Source organism: Heptranchias perlo, chromosome 3, assembly GCF_035084215.1.
Source record: "Heptranchias perlo isolate sHepPer1 chromosome 3, sHepPer1.hap1, whole genome shotgun sequence".
In the NCBI taxonomy this organism is placed as follows: Eukaryota; Metazoa; Chordata; class Chondrichthyes; order Hexanchiformes; family Hexanchidae; genus Heptranchias; species Heptranchias perlo.
In genome coordinates this window covers 16,934,864-16,961,408 of record NC_090327.1, presented here as the reverse complement: position 1 = coordinate 16,961,408, position 26,545 = coordinate 16,934,864, and the positions used below count along the sequence as shown (strand labels likewise).

The 26,545-nt window shown below is 43.7% G+C and overlaps 1 protein-coding gene across 1 annotated transcript in view; it reads left to right on the top strand.

Annotated features, from left to right (window-relative positions):
• The window catches only part of LOC137310587 (ras-related protein Rab-31-like), a 94,896-nt gene that overhangs the window by 21,230 nt on the left and 47,121 nt on the right, over positions 1–26,545 (top strand). Inside the window, exon 4 of the mRNA XM_067978326.1 lies at positions 23,050–23,121. Coding sequence (XP_067834427.1) covers positions 23,050–23,121 — 72 coding nt within the window. The remainder of the gene's footprint in view (positions 1–23,049; positions 23,122–26,545) is intronic.

Here is a 26,545-nt window from a genome sequence, read left to right as displayed (position 1 = left end):
CACAAAAGATTCCTTCACGTGTGCACCAGATTCCCTGGCAGCTGCCACGATTCCTTCATCCTCTGGGAATCCAACGTCCCGCCCCGCTTCCATGCACCAAACACGCTTAAGGGCTGGCTCCTCGGGGATAAGGGATACCCCCTGCACACGTGGCTCATGACACCTCTGAGGAACCCCAACACCGAGCAACAGCGTCGATATAACGACAGCCACATCGCCACCAGGTCTACAATTGAGCATGCTATAGGGCTGCTCAAGATGCGATTTAGGTGCCTTGATCATTCTGGGGGAGCACTTCAATACCAGACAGAGGGATGTATTGTGCCCCCTGTTGTGCCCGACTACTCCCTCAGTACTGCACTGAAGTGCAAGCCTAGATTATGTGCTCAAGTGGTGAGAAACACTGGTGGGAGTTGTCTATAGGCCTCCAAACAGTAGTGGTAATGTAGGGGATGGGATCAAACAGGAAATTAGAGATGCATGTAACAAGGGTACTACAGTAATCATGGGTGACTTTAAGCTGCATATAGACTGGCCAAACCAAATTAGCAATAATACTGTGGAGGATGAATTCCTGGAGTGTGTACGAGAGTTTTTTAGACCAGTATGTTGAGGAGCCAACCAGGGAACAGGCTATCTTAGATTGGGTATTGTGCAATGAGAAGGGGTTAATTAATAATCTTGTTGTGCGGGATCCTTTAGAGAAGAGTGATCATAACATGATAGAATTCTTCATTAAGATGGAAAGTGAAGTAGTCCAATCTGAAACTAGGGTCCTAAATCTAAACAAAGAAAACTACAATGGTATGAGGAGTGAGTTGGCTATGATCAATTGGGAAGCTTCATTAAAAGGCATGACTGTGGATAGGCAATGGCTAACATTTAAGGAACGAATGCATGAATTGCAACAATTATACATTCCTTTCTGGTACAAAAACACAAAAGGAAATGCGGCCCAACCATGGCTAACAAAAGAAATTAAGGATAGTATTAGATCCAAAGAGGAATCATATAAAGTTGCCAGAAAAAAGTAGCAAGCCTGAGGATTGGGAGCAGTTTAGAATTCAGCAAAAAAGGACCAAGAGATTGATTAAGAGGGGAAAAATAGAGTATGAGAGTAAACTTGCAAGGAACATAAAAATGGACTGTAAATACTTCTACAAGTATGTAAAAAGAAAAAGATTAGTGAAGACAAATGTAGGTCCCTTACAGTCAGAAATGGGAGAATTTACAATGGGGAACAGAGAAATGGCAGAGCAATTAAAAAAAATACTTCGGTTCTGTCTTCATGGAAGAGGACACAAATAACTTCCCAGAAATGCTAGGGAACCAAGGAACTAGTGAGAAGGAGGAATTAAAGGAAATTAGTATTAGTAAAAAACAATAGTGCTGGAGAAATTAATGGGACTGAAAGCCGATAAATCCCCAGGACCTGATGATAATCTGCATCCCAGAGTACTAAAAGAGGTAATCATGGAAATAGTGGATGCATTAGTTGTCATCTTCCAAAATTCTATAGATTATGGAACAGTTCCTGCAGATTGGAGGGTGGCAAATGTAACCCCACTATTTAAAAAAGGAGGGATAGAGAAAACAGGGAACTACAGACCGGTTAGCCTAACATCAGTAGTAGGGAAAATGCTAGAGTCTATTATAAAGGATGTGATAACAGGACACTTAGAAAATATCAACGGGGTTAGACAAAGTCAACATGGATTTATGAAAGGGAAATCATGTTTGACAAACCTACTGGAGTTTTTTGAGGATGTAACTGGTAGAATAGATAAGGGAGAACCAGTGGATGTGGTTTATTTGGATTTTCGGAAGGCCTTTGATAAAGTCCCACATAAGAGGTTAGTGTGCAAAATTATAGCACATGGGATTGGTGGTAATATACTGGCATAGATTGAAAATTGGTTAACAGACAGGAAACAGAGAGTAGGAATAAATGGGTCTTTTTCGGGGTGGCAGACAGTGACTAGTGGGGTACCGCAGGGATCAGTGCTTGGGCCCCAGCCATTCACAATATATATCAATGATTTGGATGAGGGAACCAAATGTAATATTTCCAAGTTTGCTGACAACACAAAACTAGGTGGGATTGTGATTTGGACAAGTTGAGTGAGTGGGCAAATACATGGCAGATGCAGTCATAACGTGGATAAATGTGAAGTTATCCACTTTGGAAGGAAAAACAGAAAGGCAGAGTATTATTTAAATGGTGATAAGTTGGGGAATGTTGATATACAAAGGGACCTGGGTGTCCTTGTACACCAGTCACTGAAAGCAAACGTGCAGGTGCAGCAAGCAGTTCGGAAGGCAAATGATATGTTGGCCTTCATTGCAAGAGGATTTGAGTATAGGAGCAAGGATGTCTTACTGCAGTAATACAGGGTCTTGGTGAGACCACACCTGGAGTATTGTGTGCAGTTGTGGTCTCCTTACCTATGAAAGCATACACTTGCCATGGAGGGAGTGCAGCGAAGGTTCACCAGACTGATTCCTGGGATGGCAGGACTGTCGCATGAGGAGAGATTAGTTCGACTCTGCCTGTATTCACTCGAGTTTAGAAGAATGAGAGGGGATCTCAATGAAACATATAAAATTCTGACAGGGCTAGACAGACTGGATGCAGGGAGGATGTTTCCCCTGGCTGGGCGGTCCAGACCGAGGGGTCACAGTCTCAGGATACGGGATAGGACATCTAGGACTGAGATAAGGAGAAATTTCATCATTCAGAGGGTGGTGAACCTGTGGAATTCTCTACCACAAAAGGCTGTGGAGGCCAAGTCACTGAATTTTTAAGAAGGAGCAAGAGAGATTTCTAGACACAAAATGCACCAAGGGGTACGGGGAGAGGGTGGGAATGTGGTATTGAGATAGAGAATCAGCCATGATCATATTGAATGGTGGAGCAGGCTTAAAGGGCCAAATGGCCTACTCCTGCTCCTATTTTCTATGTTTCTAAGTCTATGGAGTGGGCTTGAATCCACAACCTGTTGACTCCGGTAAGAGTGCTACCACCTGAGCCACGGTTGACACCATGGGAAATAATAGCAACGCAAGCCTCATCAGCATCTTAAATAACTCTAGTCTCAGCCTTTTAAAAAAAAAATGACATGAATACACTAAGCTTTAAAATGTGACTTTTAAAATTAGCTTTTTTTTCCAATTCTTTCTGTAGAAAAATGGTCAAAAATATGCCAGACATGAGGGTGTACGAACGAGAGTTCCTGGGGAGCCCAGGAATGCCCCCAGAGCTGGCTGTACAGGGCAGGTGGTAGACTCCAGCCAAATTTGGGAGACAGTGTTCCTGGGCAGCACCCGAGCAGATCTGTATCCTGCCCCCACCCACTTTGTGCCCTCTCACCCTTCAGCAATTTTGATCCTATGATGTGTTTTGACCAGTGCATTATGACATCTTGGTAGAACCACTTGTACTTCACTGATCTGAATATGTATCTCAATAATCTGCTTTATTGAATTGCCTTTCCAGATTGTCTCAACGATCTCTGTCACCCTGTGCTAATTCTGTTTCTTCACTGTATACTGATGTAACTCCGTTCATCAAATATGTAATATTTTACATTTGTCTGTACAAAATTTCATTTTCCACTTGGGCAAGATAACAGAAGAGGCACTGTGGCTGTGAGACTATATCCCTGCAAGATGCCAATGTCTTCAGTGGAAAAGGAGAGCAAAATGTTGAGGAAAAACAAATTAGAATACAAATACTATAGCTCTAGAAGCCTTCTAACTCAGGTCACCAATGAGGGAGAAGTGACTTTACTATTTTAGTATCAAACAGGATACAAAATAGCTGTCACAATGATTGATTGTAAACAATTTTACAACACCAAGTTATAGTCCAACAAATTTATTTTAAATTCCACAAGCTTTCGGAGGCTTCCTCCTTCCTCAGGTGAACGGTGTGGAAATGACAGTTTCGAATCCTTCGCATTTGAAAATCACAGAACAATGCCTGGTGATTACTGCCCGTTGCCAAGGCAATCACAATGTGCAGACAGAAAGGTGTCACCTAAAAGGCCACCGAATATACAAACCCCCAAAAAAAGAGAGAGAGAAGGAAGACAGTCAATGACCCGTTATATTAAAAACAGATAACATTTGTTCGCTGGTGGGGTTACGTGTAGTGTGACACGAACCCAAGATCCCGGTTGAGGCCGTCCTCATGGGTGTGGAACTTGGCTAATTTTAACTTGGCTCTCTTTTTGGGGGTTTGTATATTCGGTGGCCTTTTAGGTGACACCTTTCTGTCTGCACACTGTGATTGCCTTGGCAACGGGCAGTAATCACCAGGCATTGTTCTGTGATTTTCAAATGCGAGGGATTCGAAAATTTCATTTCCACACCGTTCACCTGAGGAAGGAGGAAGCCTCAGAAAGCTTGTGGAATTTAAAATAAATTTGTTGGACTATAACTTGGTGTTGTAAAATTGTTTACAGTTGTCAACCCCAGTCCATCACCGGCATCTCCACACAATGATTGATGGGGGAATCCCCTTGTTATTTATAAATCCACGAAATGCAAACATAATCTATCATTAAGAAAGAAAGCGAGAACTTTCATTTATATACATCCCTTCACCACCTCAAGATGTCCCAAAGTGCTTCAAAACAAATGTAGTATTTTTGAAGTGCAGCCACTGTTGTAATGTAGGGAAAGGTGGCATCCAATTTGCGCACAGCAAGGATCCACAACCAACAATGAGGTGCATGACCAGATCATCTGTTTTTAGTGATGTTGGTTGAGGGATAAATGATGGTCAGAACACTGGAAGAACTCTCTGCTCTTTTTCAAATAGTGCCATTGTATCATTTATGTCTACCTGGGAGGGCAGATAGGACTTTAGTTGAATGTCTCATCCGAAAGATGGCACTTCTGACAGTGCAGTACTTCCTCAGTACTGCGCTGAAGTGTCAGCCTGGGTTACGTGCTCAAGTCTCTGGAGTATTTCTTTGTCATTCTCCAAGCTTGAGAGCCAAGTGCGCGCATCAGCACCCACTTACTGTATATGGTGACACATCCAGACTAAAATTAGTCGACTTTGCAATTTATTCAAATCTATTGGGTTAGTTGAGTCAGAATGGAAGGAAGGCTGTCTGTTTTATTGTGGTTTTATGTTTTTCTCCATCTCACATCAGGGTTGTCTCTGTGTCTGCTACTCAAAACTTTCAAATAGCTGCCCGTCAGTCACTGACCCATTGTTTTTTTTTGTCCATTTTTGCAACATTTTGATTTTCCTTTTTTGATGTTTGTTCCAGGGTTCTGTTTTCATGCTGCAGTGTTTGGCAATCATCTTTTTCATTTCTTTGCCAATTGCGCCAAAGTATCCCTTCAGATGAATGTGATGTCATCACAGTCAAGGTGGCCCATGTCTCCTCTCTCACACAAGACAAAAAAAAATTGCCAAACATTTCTCGAATAAACTTCAATCTTGGTCGTACATCAATAATAAAACATGCTTCACAGATATATGCTTTTTAAAATTCTTAGTCTGAATGCCAATTTATGTATTTATCAGTGTGTCCAAGCTTTTTGACTTGATGGTCCATTTAAGTGTGAACTGTGGAGCTTTATGATGCACATATTAAGTTTAAATGAAGGTCCCCAATGAGACTTGGCTCAGTGGTTACCCTTTCACCTGAGTCAGAAACTTGTGGGTTCAAGCCCCACTCTCGAGACTTGAGCACATAATCTACATGGACATTTCAGTCCAGTACTGAGGGAGTGCTGCAGTGTCGGAAGTGCCGTCTTTCAGATGAGACGTTAAACCGAGGCCCTTTCTGCCTTCTCAGGTGGATGTATTAGATCCCATGGCACTATTTGAAGAAGAGCTGGGGAATTCTCTTGGTTTCCTCCTCAATATTTATCCCTCAACTAACTTTTTACTAAAAACAGATGATCTGGTCATTAACTCATTACTGTTTGTGGCACTTTGCTGTGTACAAATTAGCTGCCACGTTTCACTACATTACAACAGTAACTGCACTTCAAAAGTACTTCATTGGCAATAAAGCTCTTTAGGACGTCCTGGGGTCGTGAAGGGAGCTATATAAATTTTGATTTGCATATATCTCAAGCTCTTGATAAGATGTTTGGTGTTTTTGATCTAGGATTTATGAAGCAACAGCACTCAGGGTTTCCAAACCTCAAGGCCAACAAAATTCAGACGGAACAAATCAGCAAGTAAGAGACAGAAGCGCAAATGGAACTGAGTTGCCTGGGCTTGAAGGCTGTAAATATCCACCGCTGTAAACTGAGCCATAGTTTGGTCAGCATTCTGAGAAGCTCCTAGGGAATACTTTCTGTGGGTCCAGACAGATCTCTGAACCATGAGATTTTTTATCTCCTTTCCCTTCCTCCAGTGAAACAGAATATTTATTTTTTAAAATCTTTTTTTGTGATACTTGGAGTATCCAGAGATGAGCTGGAGTTGGCCCAAATCTGATCAAGGCATCTTGTCCCCTACACACTTGCATTGTACAGTTGTCTTGAACTGTGGGTTTTAACATTGTAAGCTTAACAGCTAAAATAAAACATTCACTTGAGAAGATGTAGCAAGTTCCCCAAAAGGCTAAATACACTGTGATGTGATATTGAGCCACACAGACCAGAAAGCTCCTAAGTTTGATTCCTAGCCTGTTTTAGTTGATATCACCCCGTGTGGCTTTATAATTGGTTTCAGCGTTTCTGGGTGAGGGAGAATCAGCCAGCTTCATACTGCTGATTACTATTCGATGGTAACTGTTGGAAAGTGAGCATTTGGACTTTAGGTGAAGATGGAACTCTGCTTTGATGTGATGCACATCCGTAGCCTGCTGGCACTCCCTGTTACACAGAATTACAGAGAATTTACAGCACAGAAACAGGCCATTCGGCCCAACAGTTCTATTCTGGTGTTTATGCTCCACACGTACCTCCTCCCAGTTTACTTCATCTAACTCTATCTGCAAATCCTTCTAGGCTCACCCATGAAAAATGGCCATGGCTGAGATGCCCAAGTGCTGCTGTGGCTGCGGAATCATACCTCAGCATAAGTCAGCATCTTATGGGGAAAAAGAGGAAATGTAGTGAATGGAAGGTGATTTTAGGAGCCATGCACATTCCAGAAGTCCACTGGACTGTGGTCAATTGTGAGGATATTGTCAATTCTCCATCCCCGCCCCCCCCGGCCATTGCTTTCCTATTGAATAAATTGTGTTCTAATTGTTGCCTGACGTCCTGGGGTCGTGAAGGGAGCTATATAAATTTTGATTTGCATATATCTCAAGCTCTTGATAAGATGATTGGTGTTTTTGGTGTCTGGTGTTTGTTCTAATTGTTGCCTGAGATGAGAATAACTAGCTCAGGACTGACCCAGAATCAAACCTGAGACTTTCCTGGGCTGTATGGTTTAGTACCATTCCAAGCAGTGCTTTTATACATTGAACCACCAGGGGAGCTGGTGTTCCATTGCTTTATAATGACTGCTTCCAAATAAAAAATACCACCGCCAAAATGAAATGATTGAAATACAAAAACAGGCCACTGAAGATAAAATTAAGGTAAAGTTTCATATAGAAATAAAGAAATGAAAAAACACTGGCACTGTAGTGTTACCAAAATGTGCTTGTAACTTCCGAGTCTGGCTCTATATATCCCACGTGAAAGGAATTTGGGCAGTCTCGACAGTTCCCAATGGACATGGATGTGCAGCACAAAATTATCTCTAATTTGGCACTAAATTGTCAATTTCATTTAGAGATGATAAAAGGATGGTTAGTGTAGGATTGCTAATGTAGTTTGTAGCTGGCTGTGCTATATTTGACATGTTGGCGGTGCCTGAAATGGAAAAGTATTCTGTTTTCCAGCACAAATATCATCTTGATTACAAAAATTCATCGAAAGAAGTTGGGGGAAAAAAAGATATAATCTTACATCTGCATACACTTTATGTCAGTGTTTTCCATTATAAATCCCTATGTCCACATTTATAATGGATACCACCTATGTAAAGTGGTCAAGCTATAATTAGACCCTGCCCCCAATGGAGGTACTGCAGTGGCACCACTGGCAGGAGGATGTATGTCATTGCAGTGATATAGTTTCCATTATAATTTGGACATAGAAACTTGTAAAGGAAATACAAAAATAAGGACAGGATGCATGACTTTAAAATGGGCATTGGATTATGTTTGTATGCCCTGGTCCATTCATTCCCCATCATCTCACCTGGCTTCAACCTGAAAACTACACTTGATCTTGTCTCCATGTGTGCAATGCCATGGGAGATCGACTAGTAAATTTGTGCAGTTAGTGTGGGAAATGGATTGGTGCTGTCTCCGCCCTTCATATAATGGGATTCCAAGCTGGCCTCAAATAGAAACTTCTATTGCACAACTGTCAACGAGAATAAAGTGACCATTCATTGAGGCTACGGATCTCCTGGTCTTTGCTGAGAATGTTGTTTTGTGTACCATATTGCATATGGTTAGTTTGTTGACATAATCAGACACAAGTTGTCTTCAGTGCTGCAGATACATTTCCTGTGGAACTTATAACAATTTAGTTTACTTGTTCTTGAGATGTGGGTGATGCTGGCAAAGTAGTATTGATTACCCATCTCTAGTTGCCCTGTGAATATTATGAGTCTATCCCACTGTGTGGGCTGGAGTCACGTGTATGCTAGACTGAGTAAGGATGGCTATTTCCTTCCATGAAGGACATTAGTGAACCAGTTAGATTTTTTTTTACAACAATCGAGCAGTTTTAAAGATAATGGAGGATACTCGATTTAAATTATTGTTCTTTTTGACAAAGTAGTTTTCATGCTTTTGTTTTATGAAAATGTGAATTGTTTCTGAACCCTTCGCCATCTCTTAATGCATTTTTACAGTAGCTTTCTGGTTTTCAGTTGGCAAATGTACAATACATTTTATTCAACAAATCATGCGCCCACCAGTACCTTATTTCACAATGACCTGAGCATCACTTTGGGTCAAAAGGATTTGAAATATAATTTACTTTTGCATTTTCCTCACTTCCCTTTTAAGAGGTTTCCCTATACCATTTCCTGATTGAAGAGGCAGGCGGTGGCCTGATTCCAGGCCTCTGCTAATGTTGCTCAGATACCAGTTGTTAGCTGATGCACAAGAGTTTCGCCGAGGTAACCTGCAACTTTATTTATCCTGAGAATGGGGAGAGGAGGGGCAGGGAGGGGGCAGCAGACAGAAAGGCGAAATGCAGGACTCTGTTTTGTGCTTTCCTTCTAATGGCACGGTTCAGATTGGGAACTCACTGCATGGGAAAACTATGTGCGAACCCACATTCCACTGCCCTATGACTCAATACACCAACAGGTATCTTCCTGAGATCTTTTGTCTTTGAAAAGCATTTCAGACAGAAGGCTGGGTGGTGCACAATGTGGCATGCTGACACTCAGTTCACTTTTTAAACACTTGCATTCTTCGTGCTCACCAAATTGTTGCGATGTTGTGGAACTGAATACTTTTTCACTTTTGCCTCTCAGTGTTGTAATTGAGGGTTCAGAAGTCAGGCATAACAGAGATGTCCGAATTCTGACCTGTGTGACGTATCAGGCCTGCGAACCTTGGTAACCCATTGTGCCTACTAATCCACCTGTGACATACATTGACACAGCAAAACAGTCTTCAGGGTAAACTCATGGCAAACTGTTGAGCAGCGTCTGCACCCACTTCCTTTATTCTGTGTTTTAAAAATAATTCTTTTCTGCATGATTACAAAATCATTAAACCTAAAGCAGCCAAAGGGCAGCTTTGAAACTCAACAACAACTTGCATTTATATAGCGCCTTTAATGGAGTAAAACATCCCAAGGCGCTTCACGGGAGAGTTATCAGAGCCACGTAAGGACATATTACGACAGGCTTGGGCACAGGGGTAGGTTTCAATGAGCGTCTTAAATGAGGAGAGAGGGATGGAGGGGAATGTGCAGGCGGTGTTGTCCTCATGTGTCTGCTGCCCTTGTCCTCATGTGTCTGCTGCCCTTGTCCTTCTAGGTATTAGAGGTCGTGGGTTTGGGAGGTGCTGTCAAAGTTGCTGCAGTGCATCTTGTAGATGGTACACACTGCAGCCACGGTGCGCCGGTGGTGAAGGGAGCGAATGGTGGATGGGGTGCCAATGAAGCAGGCTGCTTTTTCCTGGATGGTGTTGAGCTTCTTGAGTGTTGTTGGAGCTGCACTCATCCAGGCAAGTGGAGAGTATTCCATCACACTCCTGACTTGTGCCTTGTAGATGGTGAGTCACTCGCCACAGAATACCCAGCCTCTGACCTGCTCTTGTAGCTACAGTATTTATATGGCTGGCCCAGTTATGTTTCTGGTCAATGGTGACCCCAGGATGTTGGTGGAGATATTGGCGATGGTTATGCTGTTGAATGTCAAGGGGAGGTGGTTAGACTCTCTCTTGTTGGAGATGGTCATTGCCTGGCACTTGTCTGGCGCGAATGTTACTTGCCACTTATCAGCCCAAACCTGAATGTTGTCCAGGTCCTGCTGCATGCGGGCACGGAGTGCTTCATTATCTGAGGGGTAGCGAACACTGTGCAATCATCAGCGAACATCCCCATTTCTGACCTTATGATGGAGGGAAGGTTATTGATGAAGTAGCTGAAGATGGTTGGGCCTAGGACACTGCCCTGAGGAACTCTTCCAGCAGTGTGCTGGGGCTGAGATGATTGGCTTTCAACAGCCACTATCATCTTCCTTTGTGCTAGGTCTGACTCCAGCCACTGGAGAGTTTTCCCCCTGATTCCCATTGACTTCAATTTCACTAGGGCTCCTTGGTGCCACACTCGGTCAAATGCTGCCTTGATGTCAAGGGCAGTCACTCTCACCTCACCTCTGGAATTCAGCTCATTTGTTCACGTTTGGACCAAGGCTGTAATGAGGTCTGGAGCCGAGTGGTCCTGGCGGAACCCAAACTGAGCATCGGTGAGCAGGTTATTGGTGAGTAAGTGCCGCTTGATGGAAGGTGTCGTTGACAGTTCTATCACTTTTGCTAATGATTGACTCTGGAACAGTTCCGACAGATTGGAGGGTGGCAAATGTAACGCCAATATTTAAAAAAGGAGGGAGAGTAAACACAGGGAATTACAGACCAGTTAGCCTAACGTCAATACTGGGGAAAATGCTAGAGTATATTCTAAAAGATGTGATAACAGGACACTTGGAAGGCATGAATGGGATTGGACAAAGTCAGCATGGGTTTATGAAAGGGAAATCATGCTTAACAAATTTACTGGAGTTTTTTGAGCATGCAACTAGTAGAATAGATAGGGGAGAACCAGTGGATGTGGTGTACTTGGATTTTCAGAAGGCTTTTGATAAGGTCCCACACGAGGTTAGTGTGCAAAATTAAAGCACATGGGATTGGGGGGAATATACTGGCATGGATTGAGAATTGGTTGACAGACAGGAATCAGAGAGTAGGAATAAACGGGTCATTTTCCGGGTGACAGGCAGTGACTAGTGGGGTACCACAGGGATCAGTGCTTGGGCCCCAGCTATTCATAATATATATCAGTGATTTGGATGAGGGAATTAAATGTAACATTTCCAAGTTTGCAGACGACACAAAGCTGGGGTGGAATGTGAGCTGTGAGGAGGATGCAAAGAGGCTCCAATGTGATTTAGACAAGTTGGGTGAGTGGGCAAGAACATGGCAGATGCAGTATAACGTGGATAAATGTGAGGTTATCCACTTTGGTTGTAAAAACAGAAAGGCAGATTATTATCTGAATGGTGATAGATTGGGAAAAGGGGAGGTGCAACGAGACCTGGCTGTCCTTGTACACCAGTCGCTGAAAGCGAGCATTCAGGTGCAGCAAGCAGTTAGGAAGGCGAATGGTATGTTGGCGTTCATTGCAAGAGGATTTGAGTACAAGAGCAGGGATGTCTTACTGCAGTTGTACAGGGCCTTGGTGAGACCACATCTGGAGTATTGTGTGCAGTTTTGGCCTCCTTATCTGAGGAAGGATGTCCTTGCCATGGAGGGAGTGCAACAAAGGTTTGCCAGACTGATTCCTGGGATGGCAGGACTGATGTATGAGGAGAGATTGGGTCAGCTAGAGCTATATTCACTAGAATTTAGAAGAATGAGAGGTGATCTCATCGAAACATATAAAATTCTAACAGGATTAGACAGACTAGATGCAGGGAGGATGCTCCCGATGGCTGGGGAGTCCAGAACCAGGGTTCACAGTCTCAGGATAAGGGGTATGCCATTTAGAACAGAGATGAGGAGAAATTTCTTCACTCAGAGGGTGGTGAACCTGCGGAATTCTCTACCACAGAAGGCAGTGGAGGCCAAGTCATTAGATGTATTCAAGAAGGAGATAGATATGTTTCTTAATGCTAAAGGGATCAAGGGATATGGGGAAAAAGCGGGAACAGGGTACTGAGTTAGACGATCCACCATGATCATTTTGAATGGCAAAGCAGGGCCGAATGGCCTACTCTTGCTCCTATTCTCTAGTTAGATGGGGTCGTAATTGGCCGGATTGGATTTGTCTTGCTTTTTGTGGACAGGGCATACCTGGGCAATTTTCCACATTGTCAGGTAGATGCCAGTGTTGTAGTTGTACTGGAACAGCTTGGCGAACGGTGCGGCTAGTTCTGGAGCACAAGCCTTCAGCGCGACAGCCGGGATGTTGTCGGGCCCATAGCCTTTGCTGTATCCACGACACTCAACCATTTCTTGATATCAGGTGGATGAATCGAATTGGCTGAAGACTGGCTTCTGTGATGGTGGGGATATCGGGAGGAGGGCCGAGATGGATCATCCACTCGGCACTTCTGGCTGAAGATGATTGCAAATACTTCAGCCTTGTCATTTGCACTCAAGTGCTGGACTCCGCCATCATTGAGGATGGGGATGTTCGTAGCCTCCTCCTCCTGTTAGTTGTTTAATTGTCCACCACCATTCATGACTGGATGTGGCAGGACTGCAGAGCTTTGATCTGATCCGTTGGTTGTGGAATCGCTTAGCTCTGTCTATAGCATGTTGCTTCTGCTGTTTAGCATGCATGTAGCCCTGTGTTGTAGCTTCACCAGGTTAGCACCTAATTTTTAGGTATGCTTGGTGCTGCTCCTGGTATGCTCTTCTACACTCCTCGTTGAGCCAGGGTTGATCCCCTGGCTTGTTGGTAATGGTAGAGTGAGGAATATGCTGGATCATGAGGTTACAGATTGTGCTAGAATACAATTCTGCTGCTGCTGATGGCCCACAGCGCCTCATGGATGCCCAGTTTTGAGCTGCTAGATCTGCTCTGAATCTATCCCATTTAGCACGGTGGTAGTGCCACACAACACGTTGGATGGTGTCCTCAGTGTGAAGGCGGGACTTCGTCTCCACAAGGACTGTGTGGTGGTCAATCCTACCAATACTGTCATGGACAGATGCATCTGCGACAGGTAGATTGGTGAGGACGAGCTCAAGTAGGTTTTTCCCTCGTGTTGGTTTGCTCACCACCTGCTGCAGGCCCAGCCTGGTAGCTATGTCCTTTGGGACTCGGCCAGCATCGTTCAGTAGTGGTGCTACTGAGCCACTCTTGGTGATGGACATTGAAGTCCCCCACCCAGAGTATATTCTGTGCCCTTGCTACTCTCAGTGCTTCCTCCAAGTGGTGCTCAACATGGAGGAGCTGATTCATCAGCTGAGGGAGGGCGGTAGTTGGTAATCAGCAGGATGTTTCCTTGCCCATGTTTGGCCTGATGCCATGAGATTTCATGGGGTCCGGAGTCTATGTTGTCAACTCCCAGGGCCACTTCCTCCTGATTGTGTACTGCTGTACCACCACTTCTGGTGGGACAGAACACACCCAGGGATGGTGATGGAAGAATCTGGGACATTGGCTGAAAGCCATACTCTCAGAATCATACCTATGTCAGGCTGTTGCTTGACTAATCTGTGGGACAGTCCCCAGATGTTAGTGAGGAGGACTTTGCATGGTCGACTGGGCTTGATTTGCCTTTGTCATGTCCGGTGCCTAGTGGTCCATCTGGTTTTATTCTTATTGTGACTTTCTGTTGCGCGATTGTATAACTGAGTGGCTTGCTAGGCCATTTCAGAGGATGATTAAGAATCAGCCACAATGCTGTGGGTCTGGAGTCACATATAGGCCAGACCGGGTAAGGATGGCAGGTTTCCTTCCCTACAGGACATTAGTGAACCAGGTGGGTTTTTACGACAATCCAGTAGTTTCATGGCCCCCATTACTGATACTAGTTTTTTTAATTTCAGGTTTTATTTAATTAATTGAATTTAAATTCCCTAGCTGCCATGGCGGGATTTGAACTCATGACTCCAGATTATTAGTCCAGGCCTCTGGATAACTAGTCCAGTATCAGAACCACTATGCTACCGTACCTGTATCTCTGGGAGAATCAAGGGATATGGGGATCGGGCGGGAAAGTGGAGTTGAGGTCGAAGGTCAGCCTTGATCTTGTTGAATGGCGGAGCAGGCCCGAGGGGCCGTATGGCCTACTCCTGCTCCTATTTCTTACGTTCTTATGTTTAAGCCTAAGGATGCAGAATACAGAATATGACACTCATTTGGCTTGATTAAAGAAATAAAACAGATAGCTGAAGCAGACAATCAATCTTCCAAATGTGGCAATGCATCAGGAAAAGCAGGAAAATGTCCAGCCATCAATCTTGATCAAAAAAACTCTGGTCACTCGATAACAACGCCAGTAACAAAAATAAATGTAGATTTCTCAACAGGAAAGTGAGTCATTGCTCAGCTCTGCTGCCTGAGGGACCTCATGCTGCCCGGAATGACTTTTCCCTTTACCATTTTTAAAAAAAACCTTAATTTTCAACAACGATCGCTATATGCTGGGGGTGGTGTGGGGAAGCAGCCCAGGGAAAGTGAAGGGTTAAGAGTTTAAAAAGCTGCACAGCCTACATCCTTCGAACAGATTTGTGAGCCATCTTGATCTTTTGCTATCTGTGTGAGCGTGCAGATTTACAGACCTCAGGACACTGCATGAAAGGAATGAAAATATTTAATGAATAACATTCAAGAATTTCCACCATCTGTGCTTAAACCAAGAACAGGCTGTACATTTCATTTCCTATATTAAAAAACATGAGTCTGTTACATAACCACATGGAATCCAGTTTCAATAAAAGTTAACTTTTGGCTGTGTTGCTTGTGAGGTCATGGTGCTTGTGGTACTTCAGAGGGAGAAGAATTACTTGTACAGACTCTTTGAGTCTGGTATCATTCTCTTTCATCTGCATGATCTCCCACAGCGATCAACCCATTGTTCACTGGAATACTCCTTAATATTACAGTGCCACCGATGGCCGTTGTAACTTCTGTAAACAATTTTACAACACCAAGTTATAGTCCAGCAATTTTATTTTAAATTCACAAGCTTTCGGAGGCTACCTCCTTCCTCAGGTGAACGATGTGGAAATGAAGTCCTCGAAATGAAGTCGCATTTATAATTCACAGAACAATGCTGGTGATAACAGACAGTTTTTTCAACTGCCCGTTGCCAAGGCAATCAGTGTGCAGACAGACAGGTGTTACCTGCCAGGTCTCAGAATATACAAATCACCAAAAAAAACAACAAACAAAAAAAAACAGAGATAGAGAGGTAGAAACATAGAAAAGACAGCAACTGACCCGTTATATTAAAAACAGATAACATTTGTTCGCTGGTGGGGTAACGTGTAGCGTGACATGAACCCGAGATCCCGGTTGAGGCCGTCCTCATGGGTGCGGAACTTGGCTATCAATTTCTGCTCGACGATTTTGCGTTGTCGTGTGTCTCGAAGGCCGCCTTGGAGTACGCTTACCCGAAGGTCGGTGGCTGAATGTCCTTGACTGCTGAAGTGTTCCCCGACTGGGAGGGAACCCTCCTGTTTGGCGATTGTTGCGCGGTGTCCGTTCATCCGTTGTCGCAGTGTCTGCATGGTCTCGCCAATGTACCATGCTCCGGGGCATCCTTTCCTGCAACGTATGAGGTAGACAACGTTGGCCGAGTCACAGGAGTATGAACCATGCACCTGGTGGGTGGTGTCCTCTCGTGTGATGGTGGTATCTGTGTCGATGATCTGGCATGTCTTGCAGAGGTTACCGCGGCAGGGTTGTGTGGTGTCGTGGACGCTGTTCTCTTGAAAGCTGGGTAATTTGCTGCGAACGATGGTCTGTTTGAGGTTGGGTGGCTGTTTAAAGGCGAGTAGTGGAGGTGTGGGGATGGCCATAGCGAGGTGTTCGTCGTCATTGATGACATGTTGAAGGCTGCGGAGAACATGGCGTAGTTTCTCCGCTCCGGGGAAGTACTGGACGACAAAGGGTACTCTGTTGGTTGCGTCCCGTGTTAGTCTCCTGAGGAGGTCTATGCGATTTTTTGCTGTGGCCCGTCGGAACTGTCGATCGATGAGTCGAGCGTCATATCCCGTTCTTACTAGGGCGTCTTTCAGCGTCTGTAGGTGTCCATCGCGTTCCTCCTCGTCTGAGCAGACCCTGTGTATTCGCAGGGCCTGTCCATAGGGGATGGCCTCTTTGACGTGGTTAGGGACTTCAGTAGCACAGACTATAAATAGGAAGAAAGTACGAACTTGCATTTATATAGCGCCTCACGATCTCAGGACATCTCAAAGTGCTTTACTGCCAATGAAGTACTTTTGAAGTGCGGTCACTGTTGTAATGTATGAGACGTGGCAGCCAATTTGTGCGCAGCAAGGTCCTACAAACAGCAATGTGATATTGACCAGATTATCTGTTTTTAGATGTTGGTTGAGGGATAAATATTGGCCAGGGCACCAGGGAGAACTTCCCTGCTCTTCAAAATAGTGCCATGGGCTCTTTTACGCCTCCTAAGATGGCAAATGAGGCCTCCGTTTAACATCGCATCTGAAAGATGGCACCTCCGATAGTGCAGCACTCCTTCAGTACTGCACTAGATTATGCCCTCAAATCTCTGGAGTGGGTCTTGAATCCAAAACCTTCTGACTCAGAGATGAGAGTGCTACCAACTGAGCCACAACTGACACTTAATGAGGTGCTGTTGCTAGGGCATTGGAGAATGCCCTGGAGGTTCTCCTGAAGGCAGGGGCACCACTGGTGGCAAATATATAGCTGGCCATTGATAGTGGTGTTGGTCATCATTTTTTCTTGGCAATGGATGGGCTGAGCAAGTTGCAGGCCTGGAGGAACTTTTTCCAGCTGGCAGGCAAAGCTTATGGGTAGAAAAATGTACACTTGCGACTGTGGCTCTTAAACATCTCTGCTCTCTAGGTTTTTCTCCTTTGTTCTGTGGAATGTGTTTGGAGTCCAATTCTACAACCTCGGAGCCCAAGCTTTTTGCAGAGCTGCTTCAAGTAGAAGTGGTTCTGCAGGCTAAAGGAAGTATGATCTTTAACCTGCAGGATCACTTGTACTTGAGTGTCAGGTTAGCTCAGTTGGTAACATTCCCAACTCGTTCACAAATATCCTTCAGGGAAGAGAGTCTGCCATCCCTACCTGGTCTTGCTTACATGTGACCTTAGTCCACACCATGTGGCTGACTCTTTGTGCCCTCTGAAGTGGCCTAGCAAGGCAGTTAGCTGTAAGCAATTGCTAGCAGTTCAAAGAGAAGGCCCACCACCACCAACTCACGTCAAGCAAGGATGGGCAATAAGTGCAGCCTTGACAGCATTGCTAACATTGTGAGGAAAACAAAAACTTCTTGCCACTGAGCTAGAAAGTTGTGGGTTATTGCATGCAGGTCATTCCTTCTCATTACTTCATTGTTGGTCACTTTGTCCTCCCAGCTGCTACCAATATCTAAGTGTCCTGTTATCACATCCTTTATAATAGACTCTAGCATTTTCCTTACTACTGATGTTAGGCCATCCAGTCTGTAGTTCCGTGTTTTCTCTCCCTCCTTTTTTAAATAGTGGGGTTACATTTGCCACCCTCCAATCTGCAAGAACTGTTCCATAACCTATAGAATTTTGGAAGATGACAACTAATGCATCCACTATTTCCATGGCTACCTCTTTTAGTACTCTGGGATGCAGATTATCAGGCCCTGGGGATTTATCGGCTTTCAGTCCCATTAATTTCTCCAGCACTTTTTTTTTTAACTGATACAAATTTCCTTTAATTCCTCCTTCTCACTAGTCCTTTGGTTCCCTAGCATTTCTGGGAAGTTATTTGTGTCCTCTTCCGTGAAGACAGAACCAAAGTATTTGTTTAATTGCTCTGCCATTTCCCTGTTCCCCATTTATAAATTCTCACGTTTCTGACTGTTTCCACAAGTATTGTCTCCCATGGACTTATACCCGCACCCTTGTATGTGCCATGTATGGATTAATGTGCCCAACTTTAATGACCGATCCCTAATCAGGCAGTGTTGTTCATTGGGTTGTATAAGATGCCTACCATATTCTCCTATCTTTTCCAATAGGTGGACAACAGGCAAGCAGGCCAAAGTGTATGGGCTGAAATTATTTGGTTGGATTTATTTCTAGGTTTCAGGTTCATTAAAACACAGACGCCAAATGACAAGAAACAATATTGAATCAGCATAATATATGAACAAAATTACAATCAAGTCCACAAGGGTTAATATACCACTTAGATCTATGTGATTATTTGTATCTCTCAACATTTTACTATGTTACTGGAACTATAAAACTGCAAGCTGTTGCTTGTGATTGGAATCACATGATGTAGGATTCAAGACACATGCAGAGGCTTAGAATAGTGTCAGTCTCTGAGCTGTAAGGTTGTGAATGCAAGGGTCCATTTAATGGAAACCAGAGTGCTGTCAGCTTCAAATCAACTGCTATCAATTGTGAATAGTTTGCTATCCTTTTACCTTTATGTACATCTACAATGTGTGCAACAATCTGTACATTCACATCCATCTTGTGGCGATTATATTTTCTATGTGTTCTGTTTTCTATCAGAGTTAATGGAAAGTCATGTCTCAGTAAGACCAGATTTGAGGTCTTTGATAACATGGTAGATTTTTAGAAGCTATTTGAATCTCTGCCAAAACCACCATAAAGCAGTTTGAAATTTGGCCTATTTTTTAAACAGGTGAACCAGAGGACTAAGGCAGTAAAAAAACGATATTTAAATGCTCAAGGGGAAAATGGGGAGATCTGTCTCAGCAGAGAAATATAGGCCATCCATAAATTGATTTTTCTGTGCCCTCACAGTCTGGGGCTTCACGTGGCTGGAGCTGCTGTACTAAGACTTCAGGTATTGTGAAGAGTTTTTTAAAATAACTTGCTGAGTGGTGTAAACCCAACAAACTGCAGCCCTATTGCTCATTCACCAGTTTTTAAGAGCAAGAAGCTGGGAGTAGACAACGGTCAACCCCAGTCAAAGATAGTGGCTCCAAGATTATTTGTTTTTCCTGGCGCTCCTAGTTTAGTGCAATGCCATTTTCAGTCGTGGATTCAGGGTGGAACCCATTCCTGCCGGCATTTTGCCCCATGACAGCATTGGTCAGGCCTGGGGCCTTCCCGCGATCATCCTGTTCATTCCTCAGGTAACTACTTTCGATATATGTAAATTAAGTGAATGTGCCGAAATCCGAGCAGTTACATTCTCAGTGTTTAAAATTGAGGCAGCATCAGTTGAGACTGGCAGAAACGATCTGCTTTAGATCCTGCAGCATGAAGAGAGATTGCTTGAGTTGTAGAAGTGTTTATAAAGAGTTTTCCTACTTGCCTTGTTCCTGGATTTGTTGGGCCGAATGGCCTCCTTCCATGCTGTAACCTTTTTATGATTCTATGGATTGTGCTGGACTCCCCCTTTTCCCCCCCGCCCCCACCACCACCCCCCTGACAGCCTGACAATGCTTTGACTCCACCAACAGTAAGAGGTTCTCAGTACCAGATATAGGATTCCCAATGGGAACTCTCTTTTGCAATTTTAGTGGAGGATTCGCAGTACAGGATGGAAGGAAGGAAAGTGAGGCAGCATTTGAGGACCATGTGCCCTACAAGATATTACCCCCCCACCCCCAGAGAATTTACAGGCCACATGGATTGTATGAAGATCTCTCTGTGAAGAAGAGTGTGCTTCACAAAAGAGCCAATAGTGGAGCTGCACCAGCTTCTACATGAAGACCTGTGGCCAAGATTATTTGCCCAGACGGCTCTGCCTGTGGTTGTGATAGTGATGACCACAGTCAGTCTTTTTTTTCGTGTTGCAGGCTCATTTCAAACAGCCATGGGTGATCTGTGTAATATTGCTCAGGGTGCCATCTGGGTATGCATTGGTCAGGCAACTGATGTCAGGTCAGTCTGACTGCACCAGAGACTTAACTGCTCCCACCTGCTGGTACTTTCCTACACACATTTACAAGCAGAGACGCACCTAGAACTACAGTAACCATAACCTGGATACATAGGGTCCAGATTAGGAGACAACTGATGCCATCTTTTTGCACGAACATCTGAAACTAATCTGAATTATAGGGCTGACATTCCCAGTGGCAGTAACGATTAGCTGCACCCTCAAGTTCTATTCCTCTGTTCCTTCCAGACTGCTTCAATGCTGTCTTATGGAGAAGGTGCCCTGAAATGGTAAGCAGGGCCACTCCTCTCACCACCACCTCATTCGGTACCATCTCAACTTTGCCAGCCACCAAACATGGGGATGGAGTGTTGCCCTGCTCCATCATTCAGCTTTCTGCCTCCAGTTTATTGTGCCACTGGGATTTACCAGATGTTTTTGTTACCTTAATAGTCTTTCGTAAAGTCTGAAAGAAATATACCTGAAAAATATTAGCAGTCTTTGTAAAAGCTCTCAACATTTTTATCCCCATATGCGGCCACTTACCTTTAAGTGCATGCATCCCTTTACATTAACCCATCATGTCTTTTAAGCATCCCTTTAAATGCTGCATACGTGTGATTTCCTACCTCCATTTGGTGAGCTTCTAACGCCAGGCCCAGTCTGGGCCAGCATCACACCCATTCCTACATTACAACAGTGACTACACTTCAAAAGTACTTCATTGGCTGCAAAGTGCTTTGGGATGTCCTGGGATCATGAAAGGTGCTATATAAATGGAAGTTATTTATTTCATTCCTTCTATACTATGTGAATGAAGCTGACTCTGGAAAATCAGATGATATCAACACATTAATGGTTGGACAGTTTTTTTTATTCGTTCATGGATGTGGACGTCACTGGCAAGGCCAGCATTTATTGCCCATCCCTAATTGCCCTTGAGAAGGTGGTGGTGAGCCGCCTTCTTGAACTGCTGCAGTCCTTGTGGTGAAGGTTCTCCCACAGTGCTGTTAGGTAGAGAGTTCCAGGATTTTGACCCAACGACGATGAAGATATGGCAATATATTTCCAAGTCAGGATGGTGTGTGACTTGGAGGGGAACGTGCAGGTGGTGTTCCCATGTGCCTGCTGCCCTTGTCCTTCGAGGTGGTAGAGGTTGCGGGTTTGGGAGGTGCTGTCGAAGAAGCCTTGGTGAGTTGCTGCAGTGCATCCTGTGGATGGTACACACTGCAGCCACAGTGCACCGGTGGTGAAGGGAGTGAATGTTTAGGGTGGTGGATGGGGTGCTAATCAAGCGGACTGCTTTGTCCTGGATGGTGTCGAGCTTCTTGAGTGTTGTTGGAGCTGCATTCATTCAGGCAATCTACATTGTGCCTTGTAGATGATGGAAAGGCTTGGGGAGTCAGGAAGTGAGTCACTCGCCGCAGAATACCCAGCCTCTGACCTGCTGTAGTACCCACAGTATTTATGTGCCTGGTCCAGTTAAGTTTCTGGTCAGTGGTGACCCCCAGGATGTTGATAGTGGGGGATTCAGTGATGGTAATGCCGTTGATTGTCAAGGGGAGGTTGTTAGACTCTCCCTTGTTGGAGATGGACATTGCCTGGCACTTGTCAGGTGTGATTGTTACTTGCCACTTATCAGCCCTAACCTGAATGTTGTCCAGGTCTTGCTGCATGCGGGCACGGACTGCTTCATTATTTGAGGGGTTGTGAATGGAACTGAACACTGTGCAATCATCAGTGAACATCCCCATTTCTGACCTTATGATGGAGGGAAGGTCATTGATGAAGCAGCTGAAGATGGTTGGGCCTAGGACACTGCTGCAGCATTGTCCTGGGGCTGAGATGATTGGCCTCCAACAACCACTACCATCTTCCTTTGTGCTCGGTATGACTCGAGCCACTGGAGAGTTTTCCCCCCGATTCCCATTGACTTCAATTTTACTGGAGATCCTTGGTGCCACACTCGGTCAAATGCTGCCTTGATATCAAGGGCAGTCACTCTCACCTCACCTCTGGAATTCAGCTCTTTTGTCCATGTTTGGACCAAGGCTGTAATGAGGTCTGGAGCCGAGTGGTCCTGGCGGAACCCCAACTGAGCATCAGAGAGAAGGTTATTGATGTTAGCTGAGCTTTGTGCGAATAGCACATAGCACAACTAATACCCGATTGGAAGTGCAATTGGAAATTTTACCCTAACAGTTTTACCCTTTCTCCAACAGAATAAAGCAAAACACCAAATGGGAAAATTGTGATCAACAATAAAAATAACACACTTTCTTTATTTGTAATTTTATTCTATCTATCTGACATATATATATCAGCATCATCTCTATTGTCCTTCTGTGACTGTGTTAATCTGCTTTATTAATATTGACAATTTTGAACAATCCTGTAGAGATTTCCAAACATTCTTTTTAATCTTTTAGCCATTTTGGTCTGTCAACTGGCTCTTGCCATAGCAGCATGTACCACATCAGTCGCAATACATGATCATATATATTCTGAAGTAAAAATATGTGGAACATGAAACTGATGTAACTCAGCTGGTGCGTTACTTTAAACCTGTAAGTGAATTAAAATAAAACTAAAACACATGATAAAATTTCAGTGTGATTTTTTTCTTTTGCTACATGATGAGCATACACACGACCTGACTTTAAGGACCGTTGTTATAAAAGAACCATGTATTTATTTTGGAAATGCACACTTTAAGTTTGTTTGATTTGTTTTGTCTTTTATTCCTATTAGTTTCACTCGTTGGCTCCAATGTATTATCGTGGGTCTGCTGCAGCCGTTATAGTCTACGACATCACAAATGAGGTAAACATGCAGTGAAGTCCATCTCTTTAAACTCTGTTTCGGTTTTGGAGAATGTAGCTTAAAATCTATGTCCATTACTATTTGTACTACAAACTGTATAAATTGCATCTGGAATATCAGACTGCTTATGGCTGAGCTTTCATGAGAATGAAACCTAGTCTGAGTTATTATCAAAGAGTATGTTAAATTAGGGTTAAAATTTTCTCATTTTATAGCAGAATCATAGAAAAGCACCATTTTACTGTGTGCGCTTTCTGCAAGGCTGGGTATGTTATAAGTAGCGCTCAACTGAAGAACAAATTGGAAGATACCTGCAGGTTCATGAGCTGAAATCTGCAAAACTCATCTGCCATGCACTTGACCTGCCTGTAGTACTTTACATCCTGATTGATGTAGCTAATAGTGTGGAAAACCTGAGGTACCCAGAAGGCTTTTTGTCCGTTCAGTTGGTAAGGGCAATCTTTTTGCTTTTTTGCAAATAAAAAATTGCAGTCTCTTACAATTCCTGTCCGCTGTCTATTTGGCAAGGCTCATTCCTAGCTGCAACACACATATCCACCAACTCCTGAACAGGCTAGCAAGGAGCAAATCGCATGCCTTGAGGGGCATCGGGTGTTAGGAGTGAAAGTTTCCACACTAATAATACAAAGAGAATGTTATTGTCTCTTCTCATTTGGAGATATTTTAAAAGCTCTGATCCTTGGAGGGCTGGGTGGGACAGGTAAACAGGGTCTCTTTGGGGTTGAGTTGGCTCCAAGATGATATACTTGGAGATAGGAGAGTGGCACTGAGTCAATCCTCTGGACTTTTGGGATCTGGATAAACCTGTCAATGGGGACAGGGATTCTTTCCATAGTGAGGTCATCCATTTTAGACCAATAAAGGATAGATCTGGGTATCTTTTCAAATGGTGAAAAGCTAGGAACAGTGGAGGTGAAGAGATTTAGGGGTCTTTGTACACAGATCACTACAATGTAGTTGTCAGATACAAAAAATAATCAAAAAGACTAATGGAATGTTAGCCTTTATAGCTAGAGGGCTAGAATATAAAGGGGAGGAAGTTTTGCTACAGCTACACAAAGCCCTGGTTAGACGATATTTGGAGTCCTGTGTACAGTTCTGAGCACCGCACCTTTGAAAGGATATTGACCTTGGAAGGAGTGCAGTGCAGATTTACCAGACTGTTACCAGGGCTTCAAGGTTTAAATTATGAAAATAGATTACATAAACTAGGCTTGTAATCCCTGGTATATCGAAGGCTAATTGCTGATTTGATTGTGGTTTTTAAGATTTTGAAAGGAATTGATAGGTTAGATAGAGAGAAACTATTTCCACTGGTGCGGGAGGCAACCTTAAAATCAGAGCCAGGCCAATCAGGAGAGAAGTTAGGAAACAATTATTCACATAAAGGGTGGTAGAAATGTGAAACATTCTCAAGAAGCAGTAGATGCTAGCTCAATTAATAATTTTAAATCTGAGATCGATAGATTTTTGCTAGTCAAGGGTATTAAGGGATATGGAGCCAAGGCAGCTAAATGGAGTTATAATACAGATCAGCCATGATCTCACTGAATGGCGGAATGTGCTCGAGGGGCTGAATAGCCTACTCCTGTTTCTATGTTCCATTCTGCTCCTGATAACCCTGCAAGCTGATGTCCTAATGAATGGGATGGTCCTCCTTGGGCAAGCAGGCAAGTTGCATGGTTTCAGCCAATTAAACTCCAACAGTACCCCAGTCACATTTTAGAACCCCTAAGTCTTGACTGTCATCCGCCCGCTCCTGAGGTCTCTGGGATTATGTAAGTGGTGCGTGTCCCTATAGGGAAAGTGTATATATTCCATATTAGACAAATGGAAAGTTCATTCAAGTGGATTCCTCAGCAGTTTGGAGACTGTTAAGCATGGAGATGGGTTTTAAAATGCTCATCCTTGTTTTCCAATCCCTCCATGGCCTTGCCCCTTCCTCTCTCTGTAACCCCCTCCCACCCTACAACCCTCCGAGATCTCTGCGCTTCTCCAATTCTGGCCCCTCTTGGGCATCCCCGCTTTTCATTAACTCCACCATTAGCTGCTGTGCCTTCAGCTGCCTGGACCCTAAGCTCTCGAATTGCCTGCCTGAACCTCTCTGCCTCCCTGCCTCTCTTTGCTCCGTTAGGACACTCCTTATAACCTACCTCTTTGACCAAGCTTTTGTTCACTTGTCCAAATATCTCCTGATGTGGCTCGGCATCAAATTTTGTTTGATAACGCTCCTGTGAAGCTCCTTGGGACATTTTACTATGATAAAGGCTCTATATAAATGCAAGTTGTTTTTGTTGTTTCAGCTGACCAAAAAATATTAAATGCTTGCCTTCATATTTTAATGTAAGGAATCTTACAACACCAGGTTATAGTCCAACAATTTTATTTTAAAATCACAAGCTTTCGGAGATTATCTCCTTCGTCAGGTGAGTGAGTGAGTGAAAGGTTCTCAAATCGCATATCTTATATTAGGCTGGGACACGCTCACACCAATCAAAGGTGTCGTTGGTGAATCAAATGCTGGATCAACTCCCCAAGCCACCTGGAGGGTCAAACTTAAAATTCAAGGAGATGTCCATATTCTGCAATCTCCTAAAAGGAATAATAGGGACAAGAACAGCTAATTTGATGGAAGAGAAATAGGGGGAAAAATGTCGAAGTACAAAAAAAATGACCTCAATTTCTTAACAATGAGACTTTTCCTTCAGGCAGGCCCTGATCTTTACACTACAAAGTAGTAAAAGGGTAGGACCGATTAGGGACAAAAAAGGAGATCTTATGGTGGCAGAGAGCATGGCTGAAGTACTAAATGAATATTTGGCATCCGTCTTCACAAGAGACGAGAATGCTGCCATTGTAGAAGTAAAGGAGGAGGTAGTAGCGATATTGGATAGGATAAAAATAGATAAAGAGGATGTACTTAGAAGATTGACAGGACTCAAAAGTAGAAAAGTCACCCGGTCCAGATGGGGTGCATCCTCGCTTACTGAGGGAAGTAAAGGCGGCAAAAATCTTCCAATTCTCCTTAGATATGGGGATGGTTATTCAAAAAAGGGGAGAGGGATAAACACATCAATTACAGGCCAGTCAGCCTAAGGTCGGTGGTGGGGAAACTTTTAGAGACAATAATCCGGGTCAAAATTAATTGGCTAATAAATGAAAGTCAGCACGGATTTGTTACAGGAAAATCTTGTTTGATTAACTTGATTGAGTTCTTTGATGAAGTAATGGAGGATTGATGAGGGTCGTGCGGTTGATGTTGTGTTATTGAATTTCAAAAGGCATTTGATAAAGTACCACGTAATAGACTTGTTAGCAAAATTATAGCCCATGGGATTAAAGGGACAATGGCAGCATGGATACAAAATTGGTTAGGGTACAGAAAGCAGAGAGTAGTCGTAAA